The 27,576-nt window shown below is 41.1% G+C and overlaps 1 protein-coding gene across 1 annotated transcript; it reads right to left on the reverse strand.

Annotated features, from left to right (window-relative positions):
• Positions 1 to 97: 97 nt before the first annotated feature.
• Positions 98 to 26,210, reverse strand: tead4 (TEA domain transcription factor 4). The gene is made up of 11 exons (XM_025909265.1): positions 26,082 to 26,210; positions 14,898 to 14,962; positions 12,668 to 12,739; positions 11,201 to 11,335; positions 10,829 to 10,872; positions 10,480 to 10,541; positions 10,156 to 10,286; positions 9,433 to 9,606; positions 5,128 to 5,268; positions 3,494 to 3,646; positions 98 to 1,044 (listed from the first exon to the last, which is right to left on the reverse strand). The coding sequence occupies exons 4-11, from the start codon at positions 11,300 to 11,302 to the stop codon at positions 931 to 933; spliced, it is 921 nt and encodes a 306-aa protein (XP_025765050.1). The 5' UTR covers positions 11,303 to 11,335; positions 12,668 to 12,739; positions 14,898 to 14,962; positions 26,082 to 26,210; the 3' UTR covers positions 98 to 930.
• Between the last annotated feature and the right edge of the window lie 1,366 nt (positions 26,211 to 27,576).

Genomic DNA, 27,576 nt, shown 5'->3' on the forward strand with positions numbered 1-27,576 from the left:
CTCTGACAGCTCTGTCAAATCCTGCACATTTTATAATTTTCCTAAACACGTTTATGCAGCGTGTAGCAGTTAGTGGAAATACTACAAAACCAGCGAGGACTTATGTAAGAAACACTTGTATTTTCATGTGACACCTCAGGGCAAGTTACAGATGCAGACAACTTCGATAATCGGCTTACAAGTCCAAATCTGGTTCAAGTTAGCAGTGTTATTATGTGCCTTTTGTTGCAGTCAGACAGTTTTCAATCAAAAAACAGTAAGACAAGAAACATTCAACATTCAACATCAAACAAAGTGAATACAAGTTCTTTTAAATCGTTTTAGCCACCTGTCAACGTAATTCTGTTAAGAGGAGAAGGTTGTGGCACTGTACATAATCGCTCCAGTAACACAAAACATTGGCACAAAAAACAGTGGGTTTTTTTCTTTTGGATGTGCAAATAAGGGATTCTCAGTATACTTTTATTATTTTTCCCATTTTTATATATATTTATATTTAAGTCACTAGATGGCACCCTGAGGCAGCCAGACTTCTCTGTCACAAACATCCCCTGCACATGCATGTGTGTAAAAGAATCTAAATTAAAAACAAGCGCTAGTAAAAATGAGATGGAAAAAAACACCACCAATTACAACTCTCTCATGCAGGTCTTCTTGGCTATGTTTGGCTCCTTTGGCATAGAAACCACAGTGTACACAGTGGTCCTCCTCTTCACACACAGCCAGTTTCAACTTCCACAGTCCCAAATCTAACTCTTGTTCAGCAGTAGTTGTGTTCCTGCACAAACCTTCACAGCCTGTGCTTCTCCAGGCTCCCGACCGCCTCGTATGATTTCATCTTGTGGAGGAAGTAGTCTATTGTTTAGTGTTGTTGCTCACCGGTGTGCTACAATGGGTCTAGAACTGGTAAGTTCAGAGTGAGAGGCCGTGTCAGTCTTTGACTAGCCTGTAAATATGATGCTGCGCGCCGTGCTCACTAGTGGACACCTCGAAGACGTAGGCTATGCACAGCAGGGTCTCCAGTGTGTCCCTGTTAGTCACCACCTGTAGACAAACACAAACTGGTGTCATATTGTGACGCTTGGTTCGTCGTGTTTTTACCTAAAATGCAAACACCGATTTTAATAACTGCAGGTTTATTTTTTGTTTGTGGTTCTGGCAGAGCCGTGGCTTTCTGTTACATCACTAATGAAGTGAGCCTGCCAGCTAGTTTAGGCAGGCAACTCGAGCTCCACTGCATCATACCCACGTAACATGGCTCCCTCTTCTCACGCAGATACCGAATACACCCTCCCAATTTGGCAGTTGATTTAAGCAGTAAAGTTTCCCGATGCTCACTTGGACATCACATTGCCACCAGATCCCTGCATCAGTGCTCGCCGTTTCAACCTCTCCACCAGCCCAGCATCCACCTTTAGGCTGTGGGGATGGTGGATAGGGCGTATTTACTTATTGCTTAAATGTAGCATATTCATGTGGAGTGATGAGCCTAGAGCCTAGACACCAAACCCTAACTAGTCTCCCTGGCCGGTTCATTAGTTAAATACACTGACTAATTACTGACACATACACACTAATAATGAGTAACTGGACACACAATCCCTTGGCTGAAATGGTGCTATTCTATACATAAGGCTGATATGTATCTAAAGTACTGCTTGGCATTTATGGAAAGGCAACATGGATAACATGACAGGGAAAAACTCCTTATGTTTAACAGCGTTGCACTGAAAGCAACTTTTGTCACATCATTGTGCTCAGCTCTGCAGTATTGTCTGTGTGTATTGTCATCTATATGTATACACATCTGTGTATGAGATGTTTGTGGTTCATATGAGCTAAATCACCCCATTGAGAAGCCTAATGACATGCTGCCATGTAGTCATCAGTGTGGGCTCAATATGGTCATTGTGCCTTTGCTAGGAGTGTAGGAATGGAGCCTCCAATAGAAGGAACACATTTTTTAAAACCCTGTCTTTCAGGCCCCCCTGGTTACTATGACAATACACCCCACTATCCACTGAGGAGCACACCGGCTCATTCAGAAAAGTCCAACTAGAAGGCATAAAATTAAAATGGTTCCAGCTGTTTCTGGTCTGTCATGGTTAACCAATGGAAATACCACAGCAGTACTTAGCTGAAGACCACAGATTTCCTGTTTCACACCCGTTACAAAGCGGGGTGAAGTCTACAAAAAGAACTCTAAATTTGAGAGAAAGTGCCTCCATAAATATTGTTAATGCACGTGGACCTGTGTGCTTATCATCACAGAGCACTATCATTGGAATGACATGAATGATAAAGTACAGCGAATGCATTGCAGAGCAAAGATGTGTTAGACAACAGTGGCTCGAATCTAATTAAAGACTAGATAATGTGTTTATGACACCACTCAGAGAATATTCTCAGTAGATCTTTGCTAACAGCAAAGTATATATATAACTGTATATATATGTATATATACATATACATATATATACAGTGTTTATTTTAATGTTGTTATTTTAGTATGTTATCCACTGCTAACCCCTGTTAATTTCATTGACCAATAATTTTCGTCATACTTTTTGTCAATAGCCTTTTTTCCAATGAAAATAAGACCATGACTGAATAAAAACTAACGCAGGAGGACAGAAACTATGATGACAAGTATAAACATGCTTGTCAACAAATAATAAGATGAAAATATTCTGGAGAGATGAGATCCAATCAGAACTAATTAAGTTGTGTAGAAAGGTGGGATGAATTTGGAAGTTATCCAATCAGAACTAATCTCCTATGGTTAGACATGCACATTTTATCTGCCCCCAGTAACAGTACACCTTTTTTGGGGGGTTGGGGGGAGTAACAGCTGGCTTCCAAGGTCCTTGTTTCTCATGAAAACATGACAAAATGTCCATGCTTGGGAGGAAGATAAGAATAGACACAGTTTGCATTTGATATGGAAAATAAGACCCTTAAAAGAAGACTGACTGTGTGGACCAAAACTTTTACACTTCATACTTTAGTCAGCTGAATAATCGCTTAATTTGATTTATTCAACTAAAACTAGACTAAAACAAAAAGAATTTAGATGCCTAAATTACGACTCAAACAAAACCAAAATTTGCTGTTAAACTCAGCACTGCTACTAAACTTGCACTCACCCTATATAAAATTTGCAATCTGCTTATTTTCTGTTGTTGCAATTTGTAAATAGTTAGCAAGTGAATCCAGGTTGAAGTAGTGTGGAAATATATGATTTTATTAAAACAAGTGATTATAGTTTTGTATCCTCCATTAGTATTTACTAGCTGGCTAAACTGTTTATTTTTAGTCTAGTTTCAGAGTTGTGATGTGAAATACTTTTACTCCACTCTGCTGCTCGTAATTTGAGTCCAAACTATATGATATCAGCGCAGCTTAAGAGAAGAAGCTTATTTCTCCTCATTAACAGCCTGGGGAAAGGTAAGCTGTAGTTTTATACGTACTACACAGATTTGAAAGTTGGTACCTGTAAGATAGTGAAGTTTTCCAGTACGCTGTTCATCATGTACTTCTCCGGCAGGTGTTTAAGCTTGTGGATAAAGTTGATCATGTATTCACACAACGGAGAGCGGTGGATCCGAAACACATAGCGTCCATTTTCGAAACGCGCGTACTCCGTCTAGGGGAACAGACACATACGAGTGAAGTTTAATATCTGCGAACATACATCAAACTGAAAGAGAATTTAAAAAACACATTTATGGATGAAATGTGAAATCTGTTGCAAAAACGCAGGGATACATAGCCCACTGAAACTCAAATGGATGCATTGGATGTGAACGTCTAGGTCTACTGTATGTGATAAGCGGTATTGTTTGTAATATAATATACCTAATGCGGCATATGGCATGCCAGATTTGACAATAAACATATTTCTTGTGACAACCGTAATCAAATAATGAAGCCATTAAATATCATCATGTGGCCGATTGAGGCAGATGGCTCTACCTAGGGATATGTGTGTATGTGCTTATATTGTACAATCCATCAGCAGCGAGTGGGGGCGGGGCGGCTATTGTGTATGGTTAACGGGAAACGTAACAGTTATTCATGTTGGGGAAACTTGTGAATCGCGTCAGTTTACAGACCACAGATCAGCGGTAACTGACTGGAATCTGCGGTGGCGGTTATTCACTCCTCAGTGTGATAATTGTGGTTTTTGATGTGGTCATGACCTCTTTATGTCGTAACATCACTCCTCCATCATTCAATCAGTGACGCAAACTTCCTGAATTGGAGCCAAATATATACTTTACTGCCGATAAACGGGAGAAGTGGAAGGTGTCAGTTTTGTAAAACAGCTGAACTAAAAAAAATGATATTTACAGGAAAAAATGGCTGACTAATAAAAGTTGCGTAAAAATTAAGCAAATAAACATTATAAGTGGTCACCTTTTTTTTAATGAATTAATTTAAATATTAATATCTCACCAACAAAAAAATTTAAAAAATGTAATCACTGATGACAAAAAAATATTCTTATAATATAATACAGTCCTCCAGCTGAATCTAGTTTTGGATGAAATTCACATCTTCACAATAGAACACTTTTAATAGTGATTTAAATCTTTCAATCACACCTATCTTATTTAACAAAAAAGCTGCAAATTTAATTTTTCTCAGTCCTGACTAGCATGTAGAGATATCCCAGTCTGTTGCTGGGTACATTTCCAGAGTGACAACAGCTAGAATTACAGGTTATATGACGTTTATTGGTCCGACAAGAGTTTTTTTTCATAAACAATTCTCATAAAAGGAACAGCTATAAAATCATAAAATGTCCTTTCTGCTCGTGTCATAAATATTTCAAAGGGCCTCTTTAATAAACTCTGAAGACGGCATTGCTCCGAGCCAAGAAGTTAGCCACATCTGTTAGATAACATCTCTACTGGGACCCCAAACAAATAAGAGGAAGCCTGACTCTTTGCCCAGTGGGCACATTTGGATGAACAGGCTGGAAAAAGTAAGAAAAACAAATTGTGCCGCAAAATATGCAAAACAGTGCAAAAATTCCATTAATATGGCAGCATAAGTGTATATACTCTAATAAAAGTTGACATAACAAATGACACTTGACACCTTCCAGTATCGCATTCTTACCTCGACTTTCTCCACCACCTGTTTGCCAAAGGAACAGACCTTGGTGGATGAGGTGATAATCATGTTCTCAGAGCTCTCGTACTGGCTGGACACACCATAAAAGAAGCTGCTGTCATCCTGCAGGTTTACACTAAGGTCCGCCTGGAAGGAAGAAAGAGATAATGTGTTAATATATACTTGGCCAAAGGGAACCATGGTGATTAAAACAGCTTGGTGGTGTATAAAGACCTCACCCCCTTTAAATGGAGATGTGTGCTCTACCCATGCACCACACTGCACATTCACATACTTGAGGATAAACAGTTCATACAGATCTGTAATCTACAAATTTCCACACCTATGGATCTCTGCGTCAAAGGTGCTCCGGCTCAACAAAGCTTGAGAGGTAACCTTGGTAAGCCAAGAAGTGCTTACAGGACAGATCCTCATTTACCCAAGTCAAATCCAGCCTAAAGATTGCCAAGATGTACCGCCCAGCTCCCTCTCATCTCTTCATCACCTTGTTCATCTTTATGGCTCATATAATTCCTCTACCTCACTGTATGTATAAGCGTGCCAGATGATTTTGCTGAGCATTCCAGCGGCATTGTGTTCACTCTACTTACAGGAAGCGTCCATTGGATTTATCTTGGACTTGTAGTGTTTCTAATCAAAACTCACAAAATCTATATAACATGTAGCAGCCTGAGGCAAGACGATAAGTTGCTTAGATTGTGAAAAAGAAGCAATTTTGACATCTGTCATGAGCAAGAACCAAAAGTGCTGGAATGCTGAATAGTTTCTATGAGGAAAATATGGCCTCACGAGTTCAAAGGCAGCTTAGATTCAACTTTCTTTATTCTCAGATGAAGCAGGTTCACCCACCTCTAATCCCCCCACTAGCTCAAGTTTGAACTGAGGTGAGCATAATCAGATTTTGTATCAGACTGAGGTGACGCCTCTTCTGTCAGACAGCTGAGCTGCTTTACCTTTTCCCCTGTCGGGCTCTTGTCTCCTAATGGGCCATTGAGACACCGCTCAGCCTCCTCTCATCTCTTCATCACCCCGTTCATCTTCATCCCTGGCTCATGTAATTCCTCTATTTGTCTTCATCCCTGGGGCCTAGTGACCCTCCTCAAACTGCCATTCCCTGCTTCCCTAACAGCCTGCGAGGGAATTCATCCAATTACAATCAGCAGCGTGCAATTGGCTGATTAGATCATGGTGGGCAGGCTGGCTGTGTAACAATTTAGCAGAGCCAGCTCAAATCAGATTCCCTCTGCACTTCAAAGGCGTGAGACAATCCGTTAGGACAGGGCCACGGGCGCCGAGGGGGTGAAGGAGAAGAAGATGGGGAGAGGAGCAGGGCAGAGAGTGGCCGACAGGGAGGTTTGCTGGAAATTCAATCTAGAATACCATAGCTTTGGAGACGGGTCAGCCGCCTGTCACCATCACCATGCCAACCTGCGCCTCAGCACACCCCGAAGTCACAACCTGCTATGTGGCCATATGACTGCAGTGATACCAAATAGCCTCTTTCCATCTTTTACAATGGCTTAAATAAGGTTATCATATTTTCAGATGTGTTAAGGATTTCATTTTGCTTATTCTCATGGCCAAGAGCATCTTTTCTGGGGGGTTTTCCACTGTAGCTGTTGAAATACCCAGCTGTTTTTGCAGCATTTCTGGGTTTTGTCATGGATGCCTTGAGAATTGGAGGACCCCCTTGGGACATGATAAAATGAACAGGCTTGGGGGGAGGGGGGGGACAGTGTTATGAGCTTGTTTTCCTCCAGCAAGTTGGATATGTCATAACTGTTGACTCCACCAGGCTCTGACATGAATCGAGAGTAATATTTCACTGATGACTTGTTGGGTTAATGCCACCCAGCATTTCTCCTGCTACCCCTATCTCTTGTTCACACCCTCTGTGTCTCTATTTCTACCTCCTGCCCGTTATTGCTGTCTTGCTCTCTTTTCTTTCAGTGATATATGGCAGGGCTACTCATCCCCTTCTTCCCCTCGCCCCCGATTCAAATGCCACAGCTCGACCAGCTGCTCTTCCCAACCCTGGAGTAAACTACTTCCAATATGGTGCCACTCACCAATGTCTTTTATCTGTCTACAATAAATAATATGTAAGTCAAGCATGTGAGAAGGGTAATGCCATACATACAAAGCCATCTGGTGCAATCGGATGCAAGGCGGCACTTTGAACCTGACATTCAGCATCTTTGGAGGCCTCACACAGCAGCAGTTAAAGCTTTAATATACCGTGTCACCTTCACATGGGCATATTTTTGTGTGAAACAATCCAGTAATTTGTCAAGCCAGTAAGATTTGATTGTTTTCTGTCACTTTGTCACTTCAGCCTCCATTCTGCCTCAGCCATCAACATGCAAGCAACACAGCAAAGTGGTGAAAGTATATACAAAGCTGTATGAAACCTATGGCTGTTCACAACGCTTCTCCTCAAGACACACCGTACTTTCAACTCATTTTAAGCTTAAAGGTAATTCCACCCCACCCTGTCAGATTCGGCACCTGCCGCGGCAGTTGGATGCCGATCTGTTTACTGAACATCAGTGGGAAACACTGACCACTGGCGTCTGTCTCAGACAGCAAAACCTCTGCTTTGGATGTGTTTGTAACATAGATTTACCCCCACACAATCCTTCACACACTAAAAATAATGCATAAACCTAAACTGTCTGCCCATAGCTAAGTTATATATTGTTGTTGGATTCTTATAAACTTACTAAGTCTTACTGGTAAATAGACCGGTTGTTTTATTGAGCTTTTCTACTCTACACTGTCCTCATTTACCCATTCACACAAGCACATTTTTCTATTTTTCTATCTTGGATGAATCCATTGGAGGGCAACTTGGGGTTCAGCATCTTGTACAAAAATACTTTGACTGGAGTAACCAGGGAACCAGTGATCGAACCACCAACCTTCAGGTTAGTAGATGACCTGCTCTATCACAGCCACTGGTAAAGAGGTTGTCCATCCTTGATTTTCTGTCATTTATTTACTTCAGAGTTGGTCCTTTTAAAGGTGTTTTTATTTGATATTATGTGGAGAAGTGATGCAAATACTAAAGCAAATGGCCAGAGAAACAAACCAAAATAATGGACAAAGTCAATGTCTGTGTCTCTCGCTCTCTTTCTCTCTTCTCTGTCTCATTTTTATGTCCTCAACTTGGAGTTTCCTCAGATTTCCAGTGGATAATCGGGAATCACACTACCATCTATTTGTCAAAGGAGTTTGCAAAGAAAAGCGTCTGGACTTCTTTAAGTTGCTTGAAGACGTTTCACCTCTCATCCGAGAAGCTTCTTCAGTTCTAAGGTCAAATGGCCGAGAGTCCCAGATTTAAACCCAGTGGGAGTATCCCCCCAAGGAGGGACAAAGGACCCCCTGGTGATCCTCTAATCACATGCACCAAGGTGTGAAAGCGGGTGTGGGACCTAATCAGCCAGGGTTTCGGGTGAGCTCATTGTGAAACCTGGCTATTTGTCTGCTTGTATCTTATGTTGACTTTGTTATTATGCTTTATTCCCTAAATCACTCTCAGCGTGTGATGGTGAGGGTAATGGGAGTGATTCGTTGTTGTCTGTGTGTGTGTGTATGCACTTTTGGTGGGGCTTATCTATAAATAAGAATATAAGGAGGGGGTATGAGGGTTGGTCAGTCTAATAGTGCAGAGACAGGTGTCTCGGATCACATTTCTCCTAGTGAAAGATCAGGCCTGCCACTCTCCCCAAGGTTCCTGTCTCACACACACACACACACACACACACACACACACACACACACACACACACACACACACACACACACACACACACACATCACAGGCAAATATACAAATACACACAAGGCAAATGCATGCTGGACAGCAAGGCCTTCTTTGCTGGCATATAAACCACCAATCGGGTCAGGGAGCCATGACTTTCCATTCATTCTAGCCCTAAATCACACTTAAGTTCATTTAACTCCAATGCTTAAGCTATCTCAACACAGTTAACACCGCAAGGCCATTAACAGCCAACAGGTGCTACAAAACATTAACATGAGCATTCACTGTACTCTCACTTCACCTTCATGACTTCAGGAGGATTATATGATGATGTATAAAACATGCCACACACAGCTATCATACTGGGCTTTATATGGAGTAAAAAATTACAGTGGAGAGTTTCATCTGAAATTAGTTTGAGATAAATGAAGTGAGCTTAGAAGGAAGAAACAAGGGAAGATCATATAAAACTATAAAGAGATAAAAAAAAAACAAACCAAAACAAATGCGGAGAAATGTTTTACCCAGAACTTGACGAGAAAGAAAGCGTTGGGTGGCCCCTTGTCAAACAGCTCTTTCAGGCCCCCTTTCTTCTCTGGGAACTTGTCATAGATCTGCCTGATGTCCACTGACTCCAGATAGGGGTCGCTGTAGCTCGGATTGGACTGGCCGATATGCACAAACAGGTGCTTGTTGAACTGGAGAAACAAAAGTGCATATCAGGAAATGAACGCATCCAGAAATGGCAAATGTTTCATTTGCTGAATGCCTCTGTTGGCTGCTATCTGACATCTGTTATAAGAAGCCAGCCGCTACATTTGATCGCCTTTATTGTGATATCCCATCACCTGTCTCAAGGGTCCCACCCTTTTTCTTTCCACTTGCAACATTCCTGATCATCTAATGTGTTGTGTGTATTCTTTGAGTTCATCTCATGATCTTTTTTTAGTTGCAGTCACACTTGCATAGTTCAATGCAGTTTTCAACTGCCAGATTTGCTTTTAATATCGGCTTTTGCCATAAAATAAAATCAAAAGTAGCAGAAAAGTTACTTATTGACTTCAAAATTTGTAGCTTTACTTTTGTTTATAGGAGAAAAATATTTCTTAATCAAGGTATAAGGACCACTGGCAGGTGTGGAGGAGGATTCTTTTATTTATTCATTTTCATTTTTTAAGAGTAAGCCTTTGTTTCAACTATGGTAATAATAACTCTAACTGAACCACTGATGGATCCACTTTACTTACAGTCTCCGGGTCTTGAGGTTGCTCTAGGAAGGCGGAGAACTCCAGCATTCGCAGCTTGGAGCTGGCGATACTTCGACCCTGCCAAGGGGGGGCACCAGGAGACATGGACAGCCCCTGTGTGTTATCATAAACTGCAGAAGAAAAGGCCGCAACCATGTGAACGTGTCGTTTGAGTGTGACTTGAGTAAAAGTTGATAATGCAGCAAAATTGCTGCGATTTGTGTGAGCATTATGCAAGCTCTTTATGATGAGCTGGGTTGTCTCGTCACTTTGCTGACACGACAGCCTTCTGTCAACACGGCGGAGGAAAGAAAGAGCACCCACCTGTTATCGGGGCCGGGCCAGACGCTTGCATGGCATAACTCTGTTGGGAAAAGGGCTTAATGCTGGAGAGAAGAGACAGACAAGAGAGGGGGAGAGACATTATGCACCGTCTTGGCCTCATGACCCCTTCTCATATACTAATTGGATCACCTGACCTCTCAAGACGCAGGAGCTAGAGTGGTATGCTGAATGTCAGGCAGCTGAAGACTTTTCTTTATAATTGCACTGATGTGTTTTCATTTGCTCTGAGATTAATTCCACAGGTGAAATTTATCTGATGGTTAATAAACTTATAGCATGAGAAACTAATGATAGACAGCACTCAGGAAAAGAACCAACGACTACTTACTCTTCATGGCTTCCTGGCTGTGCTGGAAGTGCCCCGTGCCAAAACTTACAAAACAGAAAGAAGGGAAAGTACGTTAAATTGTTGTATCATAACAGTAATCCTCATACCGAGGTGCTTATTATGTATTCAAGATGTAAGCCTGAGCTGACAAGTGCTTCTTAAAAGAAATCAAGCTTCATTATTCACAATAATGTAAAAATTGTAAGCAGACAATCTGAATTCACCAAGTAACTCGCCTACCAGAATATGATATACATGTATGAGTATATGATTTTTAAAGCATTAAACCCACAGACTCCTTGATGGCTACACTGATATTTTCTATATAAATGGAGCTACTGCTCAGGTTTATAGGAAGACATGAAGACTCACCCCACCACTAGTGGGGTAAGCTGGCCGAGACAGGCCCTGGAGAGCCATCTTGTTCTGGAAGGCTGTGGGTGATATGATCTGGGCTGATGACATGGTGGCCATGCTCTGGAGGGCCTTGTCTTTGGCAGCCTGATCCTACAGAGACAGAAGACGAGAGAGTGAGAGTAAGATTAAACAGACAGTAGAAAGCAAAGGGACAGCACTCATCAGACTCCATTTAAGTCGGCGTCCTACTTCTCCACTAACACAAGCAGAGCCCTAAAAGGGGAAATGAAAGGCAGAGGCCAGCTTGCATCATCGGTGAATCCCTGCCAGTCAGAGAGCTGCAGAGAAGGTGATATTACAGTCAAGGACCTTTAGGTCAAGAGTTAAGTTTATTGCTTTGGCAGGGGCAAGCCAGTGATGACAACTAGCTTCTGTTAGAGGTCATACTTTAAGTCACTGCAGGCAACGGGGTGATATGTTGATATGCTTATCATAACAATCTCAGAACTGGTAAATTCTAATGTCACAAAAATGACTTTTAAAAAAGAGATAAAGGACAAAATGTTTAAACTATGAGCAATACTGTAAAGTGATATCGCTCTTGTTTTTGAATCCACTCCTTCAGCAGTCCGCAGACCACAGAGGACTACAAGCACTTGCCGCCAAGCCCAAATGGGCAAGGCCACTGGGTGCATTCTTCTTCCCAGAACTGGCTAACACAAGGGCATAGCTGAAATATGGGGGGTACATGTGGCAGGGATCTCAGTTACACCAAAGACGCATTTAAAAAAGGCCTGTCACAGGGGCCAACCCTGTGACCAGCGCAGAGCCCTGCCAGCTGAACCCTCGTGGCTACCATCCAAGGCGAGGGAGAGTCCTGTTGCCTGCTGTGACTGCGAGTATGCGAGCGCATGAGGATGAGAAATGCAAACTGAGAAAGTACTGGGGGGACAGGGATGTGTAAATGCTCAGCGTACCACTCGGAAAACTTTTACTGTGGCACTTAATAAATGTAATACCTGGCAGTAATAATACAGGGATTCATTTATTTCCTGAAAACTGTGTTTGGATCATCATATTCACAGGCGTGCACAGAAAGCCTCGGGCTTTGGGGAAACATGTTCACATTTCACTGAAATGTGCCAGCATCGCATTTATAACCAGCATCAATTAGAGGGTGCAATTAAGATAGCCGGTCGTTTATGTATTTGTTTTAATGGAATGTGAACGGCAGCGCAGCGCTTTTAACGAAGCATGGAACTTCATTATGAGAGAAAATCATATAGGGTAATAATATTTTCACCTCTTTTCCATCTGTTACTGCTCAAGCCCATTAATATCACAGCATTAACAGCACCTCAGTTCTGATACTTTGGTCTGATTATAGCTAAATTATAGTCAAATCCAGTGGTAATAATGATAATAATAATATCTTGAATTGTCAAAAGCATTTTGAGAATGTATAAAAGCAGTTTGACTCACGTAGCGTACCTTCAGCTTCACCTGGATCTCCCTGGCCTTCCGTCGGGCTAGAACCTGGATATGACTAGACACCTGGAAAGCACAGACAACAAAAACAACTGAATGTAATAAAGCACCACAACTGTCTGTTTAAATGGTTTTCCCGCTGGTCAAGCTTCCTCACACAGTTTAAAAGACAAAGGCAGGTGAACTGGAGACTCTGGCCAAAGGTGTGGTAACTACGAGCTACTCTGTTTCTCATCTGTGCACGATCAGCAACGTTAGAGAACAGGTCAATTTAAACCTGAGGTCAACTAATATTCATCCATCTGAAGTTGTTTTCAAGCCACATGTGCATCACTATAAGTGATCCCTTTCACGCCGTCACTGTTATTTGACACCCAAATATAGGTTATGTATAGTATAGCCAGGGGTTAAATTAGGAATTATGAGATTTATGGTTTATGAGAAAAGTGAGCCATTGCCCACTGAGTTTAGTGCCTAGGAGTTTACTTTTTTCTTGTGGAATACTCAGAGTTGCAAAGACTGTTCCTGGGAACATATGTGGCAACTAAAATTTTATGTGTTATTTTTCAGTCCTGCTTTCTCTGTGTTTTTTTATTTTATTTTATTTGTTTATGTACAGTGCTTTCTGGTAAATTATGTGAAACAGCTTTTTCAATGAGCAACAGTGAAATCTGCAAAGTGCGGTGAAATTCCAGATAAACTTCAGTATCAAAATTTATTTTCTTTTTCAGGGAATTCTGACATTCCAGACGTGCATATAAAGAAAACATACCTATCTTAGCAAAAGTGGTATCTAAAGTAAACCTATAGGGTGAACATAGATTTCTTAACCACCTGTCTGTCCTTCTTTTTTATATACTTAAATGATTAGATACTCACAGCAATATCACTTTTGCAAATGATACTGCATTCATGGTGCAAAACTGAAATTCTTTCAGTAATTGAAGACTTTTAAAGAATAATGATTCTCTACAGGAAATAATAATAATTAAAACTTAGCCACAGTTACAGTTGTGATGTATCAATCCTGAGCATGATCCATGTTTTCCCAATGATCTCACCGTAGGAACTGAATACATGCGTAGTACAGCTGTCTAGTTTGGATATGTAAGACCAAAATGAAACCCCAGAGGACAAATGTGCCACTTACTCAAATTGTGCACAGCTCCTTTTCTCACTTTGCATTAGCTATTTTTAATCTCTGGCTCTCCTCCACAGTGTGTCTTTTGTCCTGTCTTCCCCCCTTTCACCACCAAACGGTGGCAGCAGATGGCTGTCCCTCTCTGACTCTGGCTGTTCCTGTTAAAATGATTTTTTTCCTTCCCACTGTCACCAAGTGCTTGCTCATAGGGGGTCATCTGATTACTGGGGTTTTCTCTATACTATTTTAGGACCTTTACCTTATAATATGAAACGTCTTGAGGTGACTGTTGTTGTATTTTGATGCTACATTAAAAAAAAATGGATTTAACTGAATTGTTTAACCTGCTGCTGTGTGTTATTAAAGTCGAAGAAGTTTTAATTTGTCTGTAGTGGTGCTTGAGATTTATGTATTTTTATTGAAACACTGTCATTTTCATCCCATTTCTCGCTTGAATTCTATAATTATTATGAAAAATTTACAGAACACATTTTGGACGAAATCCAATTTGTGATTTCAGGTCTATAGTCGTATGTAGTCATTCTGGAGAACTGCAGTCAGTTTGCCACAGATAAACCAGCAGGTGTCCCTCTCTGCCTCCAACCTGTCCTACTACTCATCTCTGATCTGCCACTGCCCCTCCTTCTGTTTCCATCTCTAATCATCTCTTTTCATTCCCACAGTGTCTCCGACAGATGACTTAACAGAGACCCTTTCTCTCCACATCCATCACAGCCCCATACATCAGTTCTTCCATATCAGATACCGGACTGAGGATTGAGTTCCAAATCCCTCCACGTCCTGCCTCAGTCTCCCATCCAGATCACTGTTTTCCCCAGCTTCTTTTCCCTTCTAACAAGCACCAGATCCACGAGGTGGTGAAGAAACAACACCGACACATGATCTTATAGCATCTGTGCATTGGGCCACGGCCCTAAATCAATCATCATCTCCAGCCCTCCAGGGATTGAGGGTTCAGTGGGGGGGATGTATAGGGTGTTGGCGCATCACTCAACAGGAGTGGATTTTCTGAAGGGGTTCAAAAATAGAGGCTGCTACAAATGGTATTTGCAGAGAACTCACCTGCTTCCTGGTCCGCGTTTTCCCTGTGCGAAGTTTGATGTACCGTGCAATCAACTCATTTCTTCCTGCAAGGGTCCAAAAAGAGAGAAAAAAAAACATATTTTACTTTTTAATTGCAAGGACCAGTTACTGGAAATTTTACAGAGGTTTGAAACAGATCTAACCCATCGTCGAGTGCATTGCAATCGTACTGACGGACATGAATTGACTGTCGCGGCTTCTTAGTTAGGAAAACTGAAACAATTGAACAGATAAGGCAAGAAAAGTTCTATCTCTGTTTACACGTTCACATATCATGAGTATAATCAGCAAAATGAATAGCTTGAAACAGATTTGCCTGAGTGTGCACAGTGTTGTAAGCATTTAGATGGCTGTACATGTAGAGAACTGTGCAAACGCACGTGCCCGAAGTAACGACAAGGCTGTCAAATGTGTCAACGCTGAAGGCAGAAAGTGTAAGTATATCGCTAAGTGTATATGTCTGCCTGTGAGAGAGCTTGCATCAGTCCCGGGGTGACCCCCCCCCCCCGAGCATACACTGAGCTCATATCCCCACAGTGTGTGCCTGTGCTCTGCCACTGCTGACAGACAGGTCCAATTGGCAGAGCAGGTGGAGGCTGCAGCCATGCGATCCTCAGACCGGACTCAGGACAGACACGACACAGGCCACTGACCAAAGGGGGCGGGTCTGGTGAGGCTGTAAGGCAGCTGGTGTGTATGTCAATGTTTATGGAATATGCTTTTACGCCTGCAGTAAATTTTGAGCTTGTTCTCTCCCATCCAAATTCCCCCGTTGCTATTGAGGCCAACAATCATGTGTTTTCTTTAACTCATCTTCCAAATTAAAACTGCAGTGTAAGGCCTAAAATGGAAAACGCGGCCTTCGTTTTTGTTACTACTGTAAGTGAAGGTTTTACAGGAAACGGTTCAACTTGTGTGTTTGTGAGCTTCTGTCATACAAATGTGCACTTTGATTATAGTCATTTGTTGGGCAAAAATTCCACATATCACCTGGCTGCAACTTTACAAACATGTCAATCTTTTGTAAGTGTAAATGATCACAAAATAGTCAGTTTAATGTCAACGGGTGCTAGGAAATCAGAAGAGGCTTCTTCATTTTTGATTATTCCAGGGAGCAATTAGAAACATATTTATTAACGGAAACCCTGCAGCAACACATTCACATAATTTTAGGCACTGCAAAAAAGTGAGGACACAGACAAACTCCCCGGATCACTCACACAATGGGTGAATCACTCTCGAAGGACCTCTCGTGCACCCACGCAAACTCACAGAAATATACACAACCAGTCACACAAGAGTTTGCTAGTCTTTGCACCACCTCTTAAACACGGTCATTTTTCCCTTGGCACCACATCTCCATGTGAATTAACACACGGATCAGTCACGACACACAACCTGGTATAAACCCGTCAGATTTTCCCCTCACATAGTGATGTTTGGGTCAGACCTCACAACGCTGCTCAAACCGGCCAATCAGATGACTCTGAATGATGAAAAAATGGAAACCTAACACCTGGCTCAAGCCCCATCAAACATTTTGTCAGCCAGTAAAAGTGATCAGATTTTGTGCGGAATTCAAAACAGTTTCTACCCGGAGATCATGGTAAACTTAGATCCCACCCAAGCAGTTCACTCAGACATGAATTTCTACCTAATGCTTTTCGAAAGCATGTGTTAACGAAAGTTTTGCTGCTGAATATACAAACAGATAACCTTTCAACCAGATATCTGGCACTTGTAAAGTGCTTTCTTGAAACCTCAAATAGATAATTATAACATGTTATTACAAACCACATTGTGCTCTGGATGGAGAGCTTTAATGCACTGATTAACTATCAATTAAATCAAAACTAGAATTACATTTCATCAAAAGTTCTTGTCTTGGTTTCACCATTTGCACCATCACTCTCACTCTACTCAACAAAGTAATCGCTAAGATCTCGAACCAGCGCAGAAAACCATTCCAAGAAGTCAAACATTGAGTAACACCAACAGGCAGACTAACCAGTTTAAAACAAGCCATCCGTTTAGTCTGGGTCTGATTTTGTAGGAAGTTTATAGTTTTCTACTCCAAATCAGTTTAAAAAACTGACTCTGTGACTGCATGTGTTTCTTACCCCAGGAGACGTGTTATATTTCCCGATCTCAGCAATCCAACTGTAGTAAAATACTAAGCAGTGAGAGATTGGTGCGAGTGTTTTGTGTGACTTGGCAAAAATTTGATAATTGCTTTTTACGAAAACTGGTAGAGCGGTCGAGCACGAGCAAAGGTTTCATGGCCCGACTGCAAAAACTCAAAGGCAGATCCATTATTTCATGTTTATATATATTCATATTCTTGTATTCATGTATTTCAGCCAGGGCATTCATTGCCACTGATTACGTCAGACATTGCTTGAAAACAAAACAGTGAGCAACTAAAGCAACTTAGGCAACTTGAGGCCAAGCTTGACTTTGTTGCCTGCCTGAACCAACTGAAATAGCTATAAATGACTTAAACTTAGATCAGCTTGATGAAACATTTTTGGAAATGTGGGACTCACAAATTCCTACTGCACAAAAAAATAACCTATAGGTCTATGGTGCCACTGTGGATTCAACAATAAAATATATTGTTCCTCTTTTCCCACTAGAAAAACATGTGGAAGACTTTACTGAGTTTTTGTGTAAAAACTCTAAAAGTATTACACATTATATAACACTGTTGAAATATGCAGAAAATGTGTTTTCTTAACGTGCTGCTATGGTCAAGGTATAAGGACATGAATCAGAATAAATGAGAGTCGGTTTGGAGAGCAAAAGAGGAAAAAAATGGTCGATATTATTCTGCCTAAAGCTTCAGGCCCCTGAAACACATACACACTCACACACACATTCAGTATTATCCAACTGTAGGACTGCTTTTGTATAAGGCTTTTGTGGACTAAACCCTGCTCCAAAATGCTTTGCACTCCAGTTTATACACACAACCACACAAGTCGATACAGACATATACTGGTACACACACACACACACACACACACTTCAGCCCCAGCTGCGGCATTCATTCCGTCTCAATCTTATTTTCCTTTCAGGGCTGTAACTCCTCAACCGTTTAGTGTTTATCAGGAGGTGCACTCGCTGGCCGATTGTTTGAGCCCCTAAATGCATATTTCTTTAATTCCCCAGGGATTAAGAAAGTGTTCCACATTTCCTTGCAATCAAACTCTTGAAAAGACGAACACAGAGCTTTGTCAAAGTCCTCACAGTACTTGACCTCAAATGAACATTAAGTTGCCTGCATTGAGTTCCTCACATTACAGCAGCAAGTTCCTCCAGTTCCCACCGATTTATCTTCAGTGTACAGTAAGATGTATGTTGCATATCCAATAGGGATTTTCAAAATAGCAGACACAGATGTGTGAGCATGTCTCCACAGATGAATGCAGTTCTTCAATTTTGTCATTTTTCTCGCCAGATTTTTTGAACCTTTGTCATGCCCTGAATGCAAGTTGTTGTAAAACTTGATCAACCTGTAAAGTGCCATTCTTAGAGCGAGCAAAAGACAGTGAGGTTAGAGCTGTAGCTTCCTGGTAGGCTGGATGGTTAAAAAAAAACCCCCAAAAAAACAATAGCTCCTAAGAGCTATTGTTATTCTGTTCTATAGTAAAGTGAAACAATTTAACAATTCAATTCAAAATTTAATGATTTCAAAATTATTCTATCACCATAGCGATGGACAATATTGTATGTATTTCAAGCGTTACACAACTTCATTAAGGAGCCGTCAAACACACTTCGCCTCATGCTCACATATCAGATGCCCTGCCACTCCTAGTGTGAGCGCTTGGGGAAGGGCCCCTCAAAAATACCCTCCAACACACCCATGAGATCAGAGAGGCGACTCAGTCACACAGCGATGAGATCATGATATCCAATGGGACCAGCACAGACAGAGAACCAGTGCCAGCCAAGGCTGCAGGAAAGTCAGTAGGAACATTATACCATCACCCAGCGGTCAGCGGTCTGATGTTGTTTATCACACTGCCTGCAGTCACGGACTTGTCTAAGGGGGAATCTGATTCTGGAAACATTTCTTAAGGGTACGAAAAGTGATGCAGAAGAAGTCAGGGTTTTATGGCGCTCAAGATATACTGCTGGGCTTTGCAATGTAGGAAAAAGTTTATAATAATATCACCACCATACGAGTGAGGGAAAAGTGTAAGTAAGAACAGCTTCTATAAAGCTGTAATAACATTACTATAAAAAAAAATCACCTGTAACATTATTTCACACTTGGACCACCATTCAAAGAGACACACCTGTTAACTGTTAACAAGACAAGTGAATGACAGACAAGGTGTATATTCCTCCAATTTAAAGTTATAATGTCACTAGTGTCGTGCTTTGTCATATTGCCCGTGATTATACAGGTATAAATGTTTATGTAATGTGATATTGTGATATCAGTGCTATAGGAAATATATTACCCACCTCTGAATGTCAGTGACAGTCCTTACAGAACCTGCAAGGCATAGTAATATCACATAGAAAAGCATGTGCCCCCTCACAGCAATCTGATTTGTCATTTATATAACAGCTTACAACGGTGACAAGTGGTTACATTTCAGCAAAGTAAAGTTATAAGTTATGAATGTTGCACATCTTAGAACATGTACACTTTTTGTGTGCCAAATGCTAATCAAATTAGTTGTTTGGATTATCAAACTAATAGTTAGGAGGTGGGTTTCAAATGAAATGCTGGTGTTGAAATAAAGTTTTTTTTTAAAAGAAACATCTATATTCGTATAAACGAAGTATAAAAACAGCTGCCCCTGTTCCAGCCTGCAGACAATGCAAAACATCTCTTAACTGTACCCAGTAATGGAGAAAAAAAACCTCATGCAAGACATTAGAAAAGCTGTTGGCTTCTTTTGTCTTTTGTCTTCTCCTCTTCCTCCTCAGGCCTGTTGATAAAGATCAGGGAAAAGTGGACGGGTTTTGTAAAGGTCTGTCGCAACCCTGCCAAAGTCAACCCCCGGGCCTGGCTGGTCATAAAATTCATAAATTTGCCCTTCCCAGATGCAGATGCGGTTATAACTGGCCCGGTCTGATCTCACTCCCTCTGCTTTTCAGTGTATCTCTCTACCCAGTGCATTCCTGACATTACCATATAGACACCGACTGGTGTGCTGGGTCCTGCATCTGCTGTTTTGACATTTTCCTTTATCCAGTATGTATATATATATATGTGTGTGTAAAGAAATAACCTGATATGCATAAAGTCCTATGGATATCCATATCACATTAACTGATAAGACCACCCCATTTATAAATTATGCAAGTATACATTTTATATGGGTATATATATACATAAAACAGTGTGTCAAATATCCATACACTACGCTGTATTGCATCTTTGCCATATTTAAGTGTTAATAATAATAGTAATAATAACTCTATAGAAATTCCTATGATACTCTCTAAAGACATCTGCCAGCCATACAGTTTGTCTCCATTAAACATATGTTCAGCTGTGTATGTGTGTCTGCTCAGAAAAACAAAGGTCACATTTAGGTTGCAGGAATGTTTTGGCTGCATGTCATTTCCCCTTTGACAGAAACTGGAAGTGATTCTGAAAAGTCTGCTCTCAAGCCTCAATTTCAGCAACAAGTCAAGCCCTTCATTACAACACTTAAAATATATAGAACCAGCATCAAAGTATCCAGTTTTAAGTTTGTGTGTTGTTTTAGATGATTCCAGCAGCTCTTCCTTTCTATTTGTGTGTTTCTATGAGCTACTATGTGTCGTGCATACTTCCAAAAACCAAACTGTCCTATCAGAGTAACTTCCATGATTAGACTAGAGCAGAGGCATGAAGATCTAACAGATTTCAAATCCACTTGTGTCTTAAGAGTTGCTATGACTTACGCAGGAAAGTGCGTGTGTAATTTTGCAGGCAGATCTTTCTGCTTGTTTCTTTCAACCTTGTAGATCTGAAAAGATTAGATAAAGTGGCAGAGGCAACCCTGTTACATGGATCGTGCTGCTCACCATATCTTACTGGTTACACTCTGAGACAGAGAGAGAAGTCAGTGGTGAAAAAAAAAAAGCGAGAGAGTAGTGTGTAAGATTCCCGAAGTCAGCAAAGGGGGGGGGGGGGGGGTTTCTCCGGACAGCATCAAATCCCACGACAGCCTTAAGCCTGGAGTAAAGATTTCTCATGAGAACCTTCCATGTCATCCTATCATCATCCTATCATCATTAAGGCTTGGGCGTCTCCCATAAATGATTCATATGCAATGCAATTGCAGGAAAAATATATCCACAAACACTTGTGTGACAGTATACTGTTATCATAAAGTTCATAAAGGTGATTAAATAAATGACTTTTTATTATTTCTAAATTATTTTCAGGTTAAACAGATAATGTCAAAATTCAAAATCTGGACTGCTACAAAAAATAACTAAATAAATAAAAAACACATTATTCATTTTTCCAAACTATGGCACTATGTCTGTATCAGTGTCTTCATTTCACCTCTTCTTACATATATGAGCTCACTTTTTCAAGCAGGCAAATGAGGCAGAGCCACTGAAGGAAACCACTTGAAAACACAGGCCTTCAGCTTCCTCAAAGGTCACCGGGTCAACACTGCTGGTGAATCTCTCACTTTACTGCCACAGTCTGGACCTAGGTGAGGACTCGCTGTTAGCTTTCCGCTGACCTTTACCGTTATGTTCATTAGGAGCACGACTTGAGACAAAAACACGTTTGCATCGCCTGACAAAAAGCGACAATGGGCTGACACGTTGTGCAAGCCAAGCGCGGTGGGAGCATGATTCACTGTGTGGGTATTCTTTGCTCTGAACTGACAGAAAGAATATGTCACTACTGTGGGGAGCTTTGTTGAGTTTATCCACTTCACTAACACAGATTTTTTTTTTTCCAAACAGGAAATAAGACACGTCAAAATGTGAGAAAAGTGCTCCCTACACAGATGTTACGAAATCCAGAATGACAAAACCAAACAGCTGCATAAAACTTTGTGTGACGCAAGAGATAATAAAAAAGCGATAATGCTGCTAAATTAAAAAAAGAAAGGTATTAAAAAGACATCATTAAAAGAAAACAATTACATTTGCAAAAGCAGCACATAAATTAGCGTGGCAGATATATGGCCACAAATTAAAGGGGGAGATAATCATATTTCCAGAGCTACATTCTTTTAGTGAGAGCTGTCAGCACATTTTGGGACTTTCTTTCCATTATTGCAGCATGGGGCCTTCGTTCTGACCACGGGGCACATCGCTTGCTGAGAGCCACACAAGGCAGGAAATGTTTTCCTTGGCAGATGCACGTCGAATTACTGCTGAAGCACATAACCGCCACAATATCCGTGACACCGTCCCTAATAAGCAAGCTAATAGGTCTGTTGAGTAATGGGCACGGGGGCCGGGGCAATACATGGTATTATGGGAAAAAATGTGGCGCGTATATGCAGAGTATGCAGTGAAAAACCTTTTATTCGATTTAGGAATTTACAATGCAGAAGGTGATCCAAACACACTGCTTCTGTTTTGCCTGCCTTGAGACTCAATATCATATTGTTTAGCAAAGAATGGCATTCATTCTTCGAAGTGGAATTCAACCTGAAATTCAGAGCATGTCGTCCTCAGCCAACAGACACACAGTTATTTTGCTAACAGTTTGTTTTGTCTATGTATCCATATTTAACCTGCACTAGACAACTAAATGACATTTCTAAAAGCATTAAGTCATGGATTTACTATTTCATGTATGCCTTTAGAGATATTCTAAGTTGATATTTGATTTAGCTACCTGATTAAAGACCACCCATCAGCGCTTTAACAACATTAACGACACTAAAGACCTTCAAAGTGGCTTTGCATCGATTGTGGTTGCTTGAATAACTTGAGTTGTTGGCCACCGGTGACCTCGGGGATGGCGATAAAAGGGGAGCTGCAGGGGCTGCAAAGGCTGCTCTTTCTGTTTAGAGGCAATGGGGGCAAAGTGGGCCATGCATGGGCTCAGTCCTGACTCATTTCTCAAGTCATAAATCCGGATTTGCCACAAGGCTGTCAGGTTGAACTCAGGGAACAGCTGGAGGCGAAATGAAAGGCGGATACACCAGCAGACACGAGAGAGAGAGAAAAGCGGTTGTTCATTAAGAACGAAAAGAGACTGAGACAAAAAGATATGAGGGCGGTAAATCAGAGACAGCAGAAAAACAGAATATGACTTCTACCTAAAATGAAACTGACAGATATACGCACAGCTGAGACAGGTGTGAGAGAGTTGTGCCGTGCATCGAGGCCATACAAGACACCGCTGCCCACCTTGGTGTTTATTTGTCCACCCCTCCTCCCCCCTCCAGGCGCTCAAAGGGTAAACGTCTATTCTGGTTTAGGGTTACAGCCAAGCTGCCTTGAACCCCCGGGCTTTAAGCACGCATGCCATTCTTGGCAAGCCGACGCACTCCCTGGCGCGCATCACCTGCCCCTGACCCCCACAGGGAGGAAGGGGTCCCTCAGTGCTTTCCTTGTCAAAAAAAACCCCCCTACCCCCACACCTTTACTGATCCAGTGCTCCCTCACCCCTCGCCACAGCCCCGTGACACAGAATGACACACCTGCCCCTCTCTCATGCCCTACTCCAACTATTATTACAGGCTTTATAAGGGTTTAAGTGATGATCAGAGGACGGCCATGACCTCAATAGGTCACTAAGCTAGGCCAGGCAAAGCTAACAGTTAAAGGAGCTGTCTGGCACGGTGACAAAACAAGGCGATGACAGAGTCTGTCTGAAAGCGCCACTACCTCTGGCTGCTCTGTTTTCCACCTACCAGATCTACTATCAAACAGTCACTCAGGGGGCCAAACCATCTGTCGCCAAACATCTTTCAGCAAAACGCTGTAAAGGAATGTCACCTCACCTTCCCAACACCTGTTTGGGAATGACATTTTCCACACATTCATTATGGAAAGACCTGCAGTGTAGTTATGTAGCAACTACAAACTAAAGATGATTATTTTAGGGTTGAATTTGGGATGTTAGATTTCATATATGAAGGTGAAATGTAGGGCTTCTTTTTTGAAATTTTGTGCTGGTGCTGTAGAGCCATTTTGCCACTCTCACATGCAAGACCCATAAAAACTTAAAAAGCTGTTACCACATCTCAGGTGTGTTCGATATTTCATACTGTTTTTAAGCATCCCTAGTACCTCTACAATAACTTCACATTTACCATACTGATAGGGTGCACCAGTCTATGCAAGCTCAGAATTTTTTAAATATAGCCAGGACTCAAGGTCTGAAGGTTTCTGGGTATCTGTCATATAACAGGAGGAAGAATTAAATCAAAGCATGAAACATAATATTTCCTGTATCCACTTGGTGGCCCTATGATAATTGCCAAACACTAATATGTAGCTTAGACTAACTAAATAGTGTGTAAGGACCTAGTCACACTGGCTAGGAGACTGGTCAATAATCCCCCGGTAACCACTGTTAACTAAGGAAAAGGGTGTAATTTGGCAAGTGGTTTCTGGAGGTTTCTTGCAGTCACTAGTGTGAAACCTCCTTGCAATTGCTTTTGTTACCAGCAGGTTGCTAATGAGTTGCACTTTACAAATAAGACACTGACTTGATCTAAGCCTAATCTAGCTGTCACAGGGCACGAGGCAGGGTACGCCCTAGACAGGTTGCCAGTCTGTCGCAGGGCAGCCATTCATGCTCACATTCACTCCTAAGGGATCACCAGTTAACCTAAACCCATGCATGTATATGCAAACACATATCTAAAAATGTCACTGGCCCTAATTTAAGCAGATATACAGTACAGTTTATAATGAGACGTGTGTGGCGGTGAATAGTTTTGTTTGGAAGTAGTCAAAGAGGCTCACAGGGGAATTTCACAATAATCCAGTTACAAGAAATCATTATGTTACTGACAAACCAGCAATGAACACATTCATTTCTCACAGCTTTGAATGCATCAGAAAAGTTAACTGTATATTAATCAATATATTATTCAAACAGCACATTTAGCACAGTCAAAGAATTTGGATCCCACCTCATTTGTCTTTTCTGTTGAGGCAAGAGCTAATTCATGGAGATACCTTCACACTATTTGCTCTATATGCCATGACTAACATTTGTATTGTAAATGTAAGAAAAAAATCATTCCTAATTTATAAATTTAATACTTTATCACTCTTGGCACGGATGTCAAACTCATCTTGCATCATGAGCCACATACAGCTCACTTCGATCTTAAGTGGCAAGACCAGTAAAAAAATGCCCTTTCTGTCAGTGTAAAGTAGTTTAATCCCTGAGAAATGTCAATATGAGAAAAAGAAATGTAATTTCAACAGTGCATCTCAGTTTTTTCTACATGCTAAAGAAATGCTGCAGAAATCTTTGGACCTAAATCTTAAGAAATAAATGTGTAAAATTACAGAAAAGGTTCTGGTAGCCCGTTGCCCAGACTGTTCTGTATTTATAAATCAGAAGGTTTTTGTTGTTGCTGGTGTCTTTGCCAGGCTGATTATGTTCCCAGGGCCTTATGTTTGACACCCCTAGTCTATAACATAAAAAGGTCAGCTGTGACTTGCCAATTTCTGAGTGTCTAAGTAAGCCCAATGATTTGCATGGTTGTCAAGAGTCAAGAGTGCATATATATAGCAAGTGAATATGGCTTAACCCTTTAAAGCCTGAACCGTGAATTTATTGCCATAAAATTCTTTTTTTTTGGGAGTGCTTATTAAACTTTCTGACAAATTAAAAAAATCATGCATTTCTATATATGTTTTAATTTGTATCATATTTGCTACATCCAGCATTTCTTTGCAGTTTAGCACTTGAAAACGTTATAGAGTTGTAGATTTTTTTGGGAGAGAAAAGAAATAAAAACACGCAACAATGATGTAGAAGTCTCAACAACTCACAAAGTTGAGACTTCTACATCATTGTCATATCAAATATGATACACTATGCACTAAGGACCTGTGTGTCTGAAAGTGTAACACAGTGTTTAATCAATCGGAGACTTCTTGACTTGTTTAATTTATGGAGAATTATCCTCAGCCCTGGTGCACATGAGAACATCATCCTGTCCTTCACACAGAGAGTAGACTATAGAGATGGGCGTACCGTACATCTTGCCCTCATCTGAGAGGATGATCTTCCTACGGCCACAGGGTGGGTAGATGGCCAGGGCCTCCTGGAAGCTCTGCTCGATGTCAGGGCTCCACACACCCTCGGCATCATTCTCTAGGGGTTTGTCGAGTCCGTCCCCCAGCTCCTCACTCCCACCCCTGGGGGAGGGAGCTGGCACCCACTCCGCAGACGTGGTGGGACGACAGAGAGAGGACCACAGAGCGAGTGGTGGAGGGTCTGAGCTTTGTGGTAGATGGACGTGGAAGGAGATCGAGGTGTCCGCAGGGAGCAGATCTGTCTGTATGAAATCCACAGGTGTGATGGTGATGCTGCGTCTGGATGTGGCAGGACAGAAAAGAAAGGCAGAAGGGGAAACAATTGAAGTGGTGCTCTGTCAGTTTACAGAATTTTTTTTAATGATTTTACATTATTTCCAAAATAGTGTGGAGATAACAATAGTGTTTTTTTGTTATCTAACAAGGAAAACCACTTATATGTATGCTTTTAAACATTTGATATCATTTATACTGTTACTACAATAGCAACAATAGAACGTTTCCTATGATGAACATTTCACAAAACCAATGACTGTTATTAACTAATATTTTATGATTGTATCCTTTATTCAGCTTATGGACATGGTCAGCAGCTACAACAGTTACCACACACAGCCCATACACACCATTATTCAAAATCTTAGTTCTGTCATTTAGAAGCAGGGGTTAAAATGGAATTTGGTGCATGGGGGAACCTGAAGATCAGGTGTAGCAACGCAGAATTAACCAGAAATGAGTCACATAATAATTTGTTTTGTGCATTCCAGTACATTGTTCTTTGTGTACAGAATGTGACCAGCTGATTTGTGTTGCTACTCTGACATCACTGCTCTTTGTGCATTTTGACAACTAATATAAGCAGATCTTAAGTGAGTTACATGGCAGATTTCGATCACCTAGACACTACAAAGTTACAAAGTCAGTATAAAAGGTAGCCTGGACTAAAGTGCCTGGTAAACAGTGAATAACGCAAAACTAGTAACAACTTATTTTTCATGACATTTCACAAAAACACAATTTATCAACATCACATGCAGATCCAATATCTCAATTAAAGCTAATAAATCAGGACAATAAAATTTAAAGATTAGAAAAATATACTTGTTGAGCAGCTGTTGACTTTGAAAAAAAAAAACACTCTTTTTTTTCCTGTCCTTTCCTCTCCTTCTTATGTTTTTGGGGGGGTTTTCTCTCCCTGGGAGAAACTGTACATTTAGCTCACAGAAACATTTTGTGACAAATTTTTGGAGCTGTTTGAAAAGTTGTAGTTTGAAATTACCTCTCACCTTTAAAAAAAAATTTTTGATTGCAATTTAACATTTTTATTCTGTTTCTACTTGCTTTTTTCAGTAGCTAACTGATGCTTAAGTACTAAATGTTGATTTACAACAGCATCATCAACAGATCACACGAATGGAAAGGAAAAAGGATATGTTGA

This window comes from Oreochromis niloticus, linkage group LG7 (assembly GCF_001858045.2).
Source record: "Oreochromis niloticus isolate F11D_XX linkage group LG7, O_niloticus_UMD_NMBU, whole genome shotgun sequence".
Taxonomy (NCBI): domain Eukaryota; kingdom Metazoa; phylum Chordata; class Actinopteri; order Cichliformes; family Cichlidae; genus Oreochromis; species Oreochromis niloticus.